General features: G+C 50.6%; 1 protein-coding gene across 12 annotated transcripts in view; it reads right to left on the bottom strand.

The window, feature by feature from the left end:
• Nucleotides 1-1,310: 1,310 nt before the first annotated feature.
• The window catches only part of MTHFSD (methenyltetrahydrofolate synthetase domain containing), a 24,941-nt gene continuing 16,542 nt past the window's right edge, over nt 1,311-9,709 (bottom strand). For 8 of the 12 annotated variants that reach the window (XM_009196995.4, XM_003917276.5, XM_003917277.5 and 5 more), the window contains one exon: nt 1,337-2,940. In XM_009196995.4, the coding sequence (XP_009195259.1) occupies nt 2,470-2,940 (471 nt within the window). In that variant the 3' untranslated portion in view covers nt 1,337-2,469. Of the gene's footprint in view, nt 2,941-9,709 lie in introns of all 12 variants that reach the window. The other 4 variants (XM_009196996.4, XM_009196994.4, XM_021932250.2 and 1 more) reach the window with 1 other exon arrangement.

Here is a 9,709-nt window from a genome sequence, read left to right as displayed (position 1 = left end):
TCATGTTTTCCTGTATATCGTAAGATCAGAGCAGACACGAGCAAAAATTGACACATTTTCCTTTTTAAAAAACATTTTTCTTAATAAAGTTTCAAGGACACTTCATCGACACAACTTTTCTTCGTGCAAAACCGTATCAAATGCCTCAGGACTAAGGAGTGGATGGTGCCGAGATTTTCTCGATTCCTGCAGTGAAGCTTTTTCAAGATGTGGTTCCTTCCCTTTGAGTCTCTCAAAGGCCCCACGTTGATTTGTTTTCTGTTTATTCAATTGTATCATCCTAGCTACTTGGAGGCTGAGGCGGGAGAATGGTTTGAGCCTGGGGGTTCAAGGTTGCAGTGAGCAGTGATCATGCTACTGCACTCCAGCCTGGGTGACAGAGTGAGACCCTGTCTCAAAAAATAATAATAGATATAAAAACAAAAGGGATGGTCTCAGCACTTGTCAAGTGACTGTCTTCCATTCATTCTCCCCTCATCACATGTGAGTGACACAATCCCGATGCTGATGAGCACGCAACCACCGTGGGAACAAGAAGTTGGGTAGCTGAGTACCTGCCTCACTACCACCTGTCACCACAGTCCTTGGGAACTGTCCCCACAGGTCTCCCTGCAAAGGACAGGGCAGTCAAAGGTGTGCAGGCTGATACATGTGGGGGATTTTATTTCACGCACTTGCTCTTTGGTTTTTCTCACACGATGTTCCACAAATATAAAAATGAGAAACTCCTTCAGATTATCTGTGTATCCATACACCTGGATTATTCTGGCTAAAGTGTCAGGGAACCCCAGCAGTCTGGCTTCCCTGAGTGAGCCTGTACTGACTGGTTTAATCCCGCCGTCTGAGGGTGGGGTGGTCATCAGGCATGGCTGGACACAGGAGTTTCAGTGGTGGGGTCAGAATCCAGCTTCTCCCTCTCCCGGCTCCAGTGGGTCTATTCCCAGAAGTCCTTGCTCCTGTCTGCAGGGCTGTGCCCACTGCTGGCCGGACAGGGAGTGGACAAGGCAGGGATGACTCACTTGCTCTTCTCCTCGAGTTGCTATTCTAACGGCAGCAAATCCACAGAAAAAAGGTAAACAAAAAAACAAACGAGAATCTTTCAAAAAGAGAAGTGTTCTTTAAAAAAAGAGAGAAAAGAAGGTGAGGACTTCAGTGTAACCAGGTGACTACTCTGAACTGGGGGCTGAGTCGGCCTCTGACACTGAGCTGAATGCCCAGTGACAAATGTGACCAGCCGTGCGGGTGGGGGGGAGGCCAAGGACACAGTGGGCCCAGGGCCCAGGGCCAGGTGTGGTGCTTCCAGTCGTTTCTACTCCCCCATTTTATTCATGGCGACTTAGGAAGGAAATCAGTCTTTAATGAGCAAATCTAAGGCCGCGTTTTCTTTCCAAAGTCTCCACGGGATTTTCACGGGAAAACCAGTGAGAAAATGCCCTTTCAAAGAGAAGACTGAGTGTCCTGAAAACATTTTCTTTAAAGTGCGTGCAAGGGCTGCCCTCTTGAGGCATAATAATGTGCTTAAAATAACACTTGGTAAAACCCTCTGGCTAAAAAATCAAAATTTCCAAAGCATATACATTTGAAAAAAATAAAATCTCCACTTAAAAGCTTATTTTGACTTGTTGCCCGGGATCAATTGCAAAAGCGCTTCTGTTGAGAAAGGACAGTTCAGCCAAACTCCAGCTGGTTTTTAGAAACAGAACTGGAGGGAAAAAACCAGAAAACGTAAGGCACTGGGCAAATGTGACGTAGGCTGGGATGAAACCCGTTCTCCCAGAGCCGGTCTCTCCCACAACACCAAGTTGCTCCCCGTGCAGCCAGCTGGCTGAGGGCCCAGAGTGTGTGTCCGCAGAGGGAGGAGTGGGCTGGGGAGGGGAAGAAGGGACGCTGGCTCCCCAAAGTGTGACCTGAGGACTGATCTGAGCTGCAGTGAGCACTTTTTACCCAGGGGCTGAGCTCCCTGGGCTCCTGTGACATGGATGGAGCTCTCTCTGCCATGCTGCCAGCTCAGGACCCTAAAGTCCAAGGGCGCTCTCTGTACCCGGTGTGCAGTCCCGGCCAGGGCCTCTTGAGAGCCGGATCCTTTGTCCATCTTCTCCCGTTCAGCCCACCCCTGGCAAACCCGAGATCATCTTCACATCACCCACCCCTGCTTCGCCACTCACTCAGTCCCCGGCCCCTCTGCTCTGTCCCTCCAGAGAAACACGAACTGGCTCAAGGCCTGAGCCTGCACGAACGGGAGGCTGAAGTCTGTGTGTGCTGTGAGATGGACTGTGGGCTCGCTTCCCCACTCACAGGAGGCCCTGGGCGTTCACTGAGTGGTGACTTCTGGAAAGAACTGAGACCCGAGCAGCTCACGCGGTGGCTCTGCCACGTCTTGCCACGCAGGCCTCTCGAGCGCCATGGGAACCGGAGCAGCAGGGGATGGGGATGGTGAGTCTGCAGTGAGCTCTGTGGCTCTCCACAAGGTCACTTGTCCCTCTGCTGCCTGGCCAGCGCCACCCTCAGGGTGTCGGTGCCCAGTCGCAGACCCTGCAAGCAGGAGACGGCCTGCTGGGCTGCGGCTGAGTCTGGGTAACGGAGGAAGGCTCTGCGCCGTGGGCCCTGCCAGGTGAGCCGCAGGGGCACGGAGCCGAGTTCACGCAGGGCTCTCTTCAGGTCACTCACACGGGCGTCCCGGGGGAGGTTCCCAACATAAACGTCGGCTGCAAGCGGGGCACCCTCCCCTGGTGGGGAGCCACGGGCTGCCTCCATGGAATTGGCTTCTGGCCCGGGTGTGTCCGGGGGCCTTCTGCCAGCACTCAGGGGCACTGCCTGCTGGCGGCCTGGTTCCGGAAGGTGCTGGTGCTCACCCTGGAGGGTGACGTCCTTCCCAGCCTGCTGCTCTCGGGCGCGGAGGCTCCTCAATACTGGGATTTTCTCCATCATCTCCCGGCTGATCTGAAAAGCAAAGCAGTTGCAGCTGTTCTCAGGGACAGACTCACAGGGCGCCTGCCACACACGCGTCCACACCTCTGACTACCGGCTGTGCTACACACGTGGGCTGGATGCCGAGTGGTCTAACTCAGCCCTAGGGACGGGACCCCCACTGTCCCACCCACTGTCTCACACAGACGATGTCACCAGTCTGTAGCTCTGCCTTTTGCCCCTGGCTTAAGGGAAATCAGCGCTCATGGGGGCTCTCTGGAGCGTCTGCCCACACGCTGTGGAGGTTGCAAGGTTGCGCCTCCATTTTCCTCCAGGCCCTGAAGCAGGAAAGTAAAGCTAGGGCTCTCTGCTCAGGCCTCCTACCCAGAAGAGGCACCTAAGGTTGCTACTGTTGGGATTACAGGGTTACCAAAGGCAGCTCCCCTAATGACTTCCCCCCCACCAAGAATAACAGGGAGCTGCCTCTGTATCTGCCCCCTATCTGTGCCTTTGGGTGGCACGAGGACTTTAATAGGATCACAGGGGTCTCCTCTCCACTGAGGGAACATCTGTCAGGGATCATCCCCTTCAATGCAGAGCCAAAAATGCAGAAAACAAGGCAAGTCTGAAACACAGCTTTGAAAACACTTCCTAGTGACGGGTCACCAAACTATGAAATCAGTAATACTACGCAAAAGCTTAAGTCTCAATTGTATGGGATTTGTAGACAAAGGACATCTTTGGCTTTATCCAGATTTTTCTAATCAATCAACTACTGCAGCGGGCCCCTTGGAACAGACTTGAACTGGCTTGAGGCAGCCTAAACAGTGAAGGCCTGTTGGCTCCGTCCTGTGGGGCAGTTTGCACTGGGGGCTGCCTGTGGGTCAGGACAAGTCAGGTGACACCTGGACCACCGTGCCCTGTGCAGAAAAGAAACAGACACTGTGTAGTCCTTTTTGACAATTCTCATTCTTTAGAGATGTTTTTTTATTTTTCTTTTGGGCACCAAGCTTTCACATGAGCATGGTCACCAAGAGGCAAGCCGCGGTCACCTGCAGGCCTCTAACAGAAGTGAGTATGTCACAGTATGAGGCAGCACATGAGCTAGACAACTATAAATTGTTCTACAAGATGAAACAGTTCAACTAGTATCAATGCTCTCATTACATTCAGAATAATATGTAATTTCGAGCAATGGTTCTTATCCTTGGCAGGGTGAGAGAGGAACCTTTGTGAGGAGCTGGGGTTCCCTCCCAGGAATGACTCACCCACAATTTTCTGTACAATTTCCCAGGGTCAATAAAGGCTATTCATGGGCCTCCAAGCTACAAGAGGTGCACAGGCCCAAAGTTAAGCATCAACAAATTAGAGTAATAGTTAAAGATACACAAACACCTAAGAACAGCCAAGTGCGTTCCTGCAAACCTAGAGGCTCTCAGTCCTCTCTCATCTCGTACCTGGCTCTGTCTCCCAGTGCTGGGTGGAAAGTAACCTCCCCTCCCGGCGAAACCTTCGCTTTGGTCAGAGTCCTCTGTGATGGGATGCCACTCTGCTCCCTGGCACTGCCACATCAGAAGCCTTGGCAGGTGGCAGGCACAAGGCCTCATTTTGGTCTTGAATGGCAAACAGACTCTTGGCTGTCACAGAAAGACTCTGCAAAGACTTGCTTCAACATTTCCCATTGTTCAGACACAAAGGAAAACAACTCACGTCTATGCCATGAACATATCCGCGATGTGCTCTCTTCTAATTACAAGGCATTTCTCTTCTACTGGGCCCTCGGCCATCCTTCTCAACTGACTGACTGCGAGGAGACGTAACTCATAGAGCAGTATCATACAAGTTCTGGGGCCCAGGGAATCTCAAAAACGACCGAAGTCCAACCAACCCAACCTCTTTCCACACCTCTACTCCACCTTCTCAGAAAGTTCAGGCTTTTGTGTTCTTCTGAAGTATTTAAAAATAGATATAAACTGGTCATCATTTGATTTTGAAGGATCTTTTAAATGACCAGATTTAGTACTGAGAACAGATGATAAAATTTAAAACTGCAATTACAATGAGAGAAAAAGTGTGGCTATGCATTTATCTGGAAGAACTGAAAGTTACTTGGCTCTGAGGACAGCACCAGAAGCCTTGAGGTGAGAGCATCAAGTGGGCTGGGGGTGGGGGTGAGGTAAGGAGTGCAGTAAGGGGTAGGGGTGTGGGGGCAGGCTGCACCCTCCGGGTAAACACTGCTCTTCTGATGGGGTCTATCGGGAGCTGCGCCAGCCCAGTTTCCTGCCCCCCGAGTTACTTCCCCTCCCATCTGTGTCCAGTAGCACCTCAAGGTTCCCTATGGCAGAAGCAAGCATTCTCGGGCGAGGCTTCACACTTGGGGTTTTACAGCAGAAATCTGTTTTGAAACACGCGGTGGGAAAGACAAATATATCCTTCCATGCACATCACAGGGAGCTCCTCCATTCTGAGCCAGCAAACATACAATCGGCTGAAGAATAATGAAAACATCTTAACCACACATTATGAGCTGACTGGACGGCCAGGGCACCGACACACTGGCATCCGCAGGGGGGCCGTTAGAATGGAAATGCGCAAGTGTGTTCCACTGAAGTAAAATCGCTCTTTTCACGAGCAGTGTTTTTGGGTAAAGGATGACAAGGCTTCGCATCAGCTCCCTCCTCCTCAAGCTCTAATGGAAACATCTTCCTGGCTGCGGGGCGGCTCTGCCACTCTGCCAGCTGCTGGAGGACTGGGCCGATCCCTGCCACATCCCTGCCACAGCTGACAAGAAAGCCTCCTGTGCACCAGCCAGCAGGGTGGCTGGACACCATGGTCGGAACAAGCGCATGGCAGTGCTACTGTTTCCCGGCTGGCAACGAGGAACAGCTGTTACATTCTGCCAATGTGAAGTGAAACATTTTGCTTGTTAATCAAACATGAGAAAACATTTTTGCCTTTTTATAACTAATTCTATTCTCAAAAAAATAGAACTTGTATTTATATTAAATATTATTATATTATCATATTAAAATAAAGTTTAAAAACCTGTCCCCTAGACATGCTAAGTCAAATATGAATCTGAAATCTGACTTTTAAGATATCTGATTGAGAGTCAGAAATTGCTCAAAAAGCAGAGACTTGGGCTCTAATCCTAAGGCAGCTACATGCTGCTTTTACCATTTTGGATAAACTGCTTTTCTTTCTGACTCCTGCATTACCTGACCTGGAGATAAGGAAACTGGATGATTTTTGAATCTCCCCGCTTTTCTTTTTTCTTTTTGAGAGACAGGGTCTCACCATGTCACCCAGGCTGGAGTACAGTGGCACAACTCATAGCTCACTGCAGCCTTGAATACCCAACTCCAAGCAATCCTTCTGCCTTAGCCTCCCAAGCAGCTGGCACTCCATGTAGGCACTCACCACCACACCCAGCTAAGTCCTCTATTTTCAGTAGAGATGGGGTCTTGCTATGTTTCTCAGGCTGGTCTTGAACTCCTGGGCTCACGTGATCCTCCTGCCACGGTCTCCCAAAGTGCTGGGATTATAGGCGTGAGCCATGCTGGCCAAGATGAGCAGACATCAGAAGTATTTCTAATACTAAGTTCAACCTCCATAAATAGTGAGTTCTCTTGCCCGAGACTAAATGTGATTGTTCACTGATGAAAATGCCTTAAGATACTTCCAAATGGCCACAGTGAAATAACCATATGGAAGGTATGCTCAGAGGAGAGCACAGGGAAGGCCAACGGAATGTGCTGCCTTCCGTAAACACAAACGCCAGGTAGGCCTCGAAGCCTCTGCTGGCTCTCTAAGGGCAGAATCTCTTCAACATGGCTCACGGAAAACCCTTTTGTTCATAGTTGTTTGATCAACTATGTCAGTTGGTAGAAAAAGACTCAATAGGGCCACCGCTTTACAATCACGCTTCTACTGGGAGTGCTGGCAGACAGCAGGGGCGAGGCCTGGATCTCCCAACAGGGGCCTGACCACAGGCAGCACTGCGTTCGACTGTACCCCAACATCGGGAAGGGATGGCTCAACTTGGGAGGGGTATGGAAGTCACTAAGAACTATTTAGTAAAAAAAAATTTCTGTTTTCTGGTATACATGATCACCTTAAAACTGATGCTGCGAGATGCCAGCTTCCATCTGCACGCCATGGCTCCTGCCTGGCCGTCATTGCAAGGCCTGTGGGAGTGACGTGCCTCCCTCCGCCTGCTCTGCACAGAGTCCTGCATGGGACCAGCAGCTCCTGTCTCACTTTCACACTTGGAGTTTGGGCCCTGGGAGAAAAGCAGCCGCATGGTTCCCCTCACACAGACATACTTGAGCTTTCTGTGTTGGCTGTTCCAGTGTCACCCTACCCATGTGTGTGCGTGAGTTTTAAGGACTGGCGCATCTTTAACTATTTTTGTTTCTGAATTCTCATTTCTACCAACTGAGTACACTGGGAACAGATACCTACCTTACTGCTGCGTGACTGGGTTCAAATGCACCTGGGCACAATGTCTACCTTGGAAAATGTTGAACAAATTTACTGTTTTTTTCCTAAATATTGTTGATTATAAAATTAGGATATGCTTGTTGTGGGAAATTTGGGAAAAAAGTAGAAACATTTGAAATCCTATCTCCCAGAGATAAATACTGTTAATATTCTGTTGTATTTCCTCCCCGTCTTTTCTCTCTGCCTTTTAACATGAGCAGAATATGAAATTCATTATCAAGCATGTATAATATCATATTGTGCCTTTTCTACTTTATACCACATGCATTTTCTCATGCCACTAAATATTCTTTAAAAAGCTGTATGCACGGCCGGGCGCGGTGGCTCAAGCCTGTAATCCCAGCACTTTGGGAGGCCGAGACGGGCGGATCACGAGGTCAGGATATCAAGACCATCCGGGCTAACACGGTGAAACCCCGTCTCTACTAAAAATACAAAAAATTAGCCGGGCGTGGTGGCGGGCGCCTGTAGTCCCAGCTACTCGGGAGGCTGAGGCAGAAGAATGGCGTGAACCCGGGAGGCGGAGCTTGCAGTGAGCTGAGATCCGGCCACTGTACTCCAGCCTGGGTGACAGAGCGAGACTCCGTCTCAAAAAAAAAAAAAAAAAAAAAAAAAAAAAAAAAAAAAAAAAAAACAGCTGTATGCACTTAAATGGACTCCCCCCATCCCCATTTTAAGGCACTGCAAGTCTTCTATAGAAATTCAATAAATCCTTATCTGAATTTCTACATATTTCTCTAGAACTGATTCCTAGAAGGTAAATTATTAGGTCAAATATAGTAATTCTTTTTCAATGAAAGCCTCTCTCAGCCCTCTAAATGTACTGGCCCAGTTGTGGGTAGGGGTTGGTTCACAGTTAGCTGCATTATTTGCAGAGAACAATTTTGTCTTATGTGGGATCTGAAATTGGGCTTTGCTGTCCCAGGACTGCTGTCACAGAGGAGACTGTCCTCAAATCCTTTTTCTTGAAGTGTCTATAGATCATGCAGCATACTGTGGCCATCTGAAGACCACTCTCCCCAGCAGGCTGTGTGGGGAAGAACGGGCCATGCTTTGAAAGCCACAGAATTGTTTCCTTGAGTATAAGCACGAGAGTGGCTCTGGAAGAATCCAGTTTCCTTCATTAAGGAGCAAATGAGTTGACCCGGGAAAGTCAGACGCACAGACCTTGGTCTATGGTATCCTCGCCACCCCCGTGGTAATCAGGAGCCATATGCTGATGGGAGTTCCAATGAAGAGCACAGGACGGGTGAGAAGATGTGTGTGACTGACAGTCCTTCCACCTGGCAAAGGCCAAAAGGTCCTCTGGCTTGTGGGTCTGGTGACGGGGACCACAGGCTTGTGGGTGCCCGAGTGGCTTCTCCTAAGCCCTCAGTCTCCGAGAGTCAGGCTGGCCTTGCCTTCGGCGCAGTTGAGGTTCTGGAGTCTATAGCCATGCCCTACCATTCCTCTCCGTCTCCGAGGTATTCTAACATGTATCTTTCTGGCTCCCCAGCTCAGGCCAGCTCTAGGGAAACACTACAATGGTGTGGCGCGTCTCCACTGCCCAGGTGCGGCTTGGGCAGAACGGGGCTTCCAGGGTGGTGGCAGACCCGGGTCTCCCCAGAGAGGCTCCACCCGCTGCTGCTGTCCAGGTGCTCACTTGGGTCCAGCAGGTGACCATGGGTCTCAACAGGAAGTTCCGTTCTTCTGTTGCCAGTGACTCACAGGACACCACTCAGCCCTGGAAGCTGGCTGGGACTCTGCCCCACAAGGGCAGGCACTGGTCAGTGGCCGGGGCTGCTCGACACTAGCGGGTCCGGGAATTCAGCCATTTTCGGTTTGCTACTGCACAGAGCTGAGGCAGCCAAATGGCTCTCAGCCCACTGCAGATCACCTGACACATGGCTGTCACAGGGAGGGACATCGCATGACTGTCTCCAAGATCAGAAGATCACCGGAGCTGGACGAACTGCCCAGAGGTTCAGGACCACATTCCAGCTTCAGGCCCAGGTCTCTGGTACCATCTCCAGCCTGGCAGAGATCCTTGGTGTAGCTGGGGTTTCAGGGAGTCCTGGGTTCTCAGGGTGCGGTGACTGGGAGATGGGGCAGCAGTGGCTATGCATCTTGTGGCTTGGATGTGGCCAAGTCACCCTGAGTTTCACGGGTCTGTGGGTGAGGCAATCGCGCCCAGAGACAGAAGAGCCCACGAGGACAGAGCAGACAATGTGCCTTCTAGAAAGGAGGAGTAAAAGCAGAGCCTTCTGGGGAACGTCTCTGTGCCTCTCTCTTCCTGCCAGAAAGTTTCTGATGAGGGTGC

The sequence above is a fragment of the Papio anubis genome, chromosome 18, assembly GCF_008728515.1.
Source record: "Papio anubis isolate 15944 chromosome 18, Panubis1.0, whole genome shotgun sequence".
Lineage (NCBI taxonomy): Eukaryota > Metazoa > Chordata > Mammalia > Primates > Cercopithecidae > Papio > Papio anubis.
The sequence above is the reverse complement of the archived record's forward strand: the minus strand, read 5'-3'. Positions and strand labels throughout refer to the sequence as shown.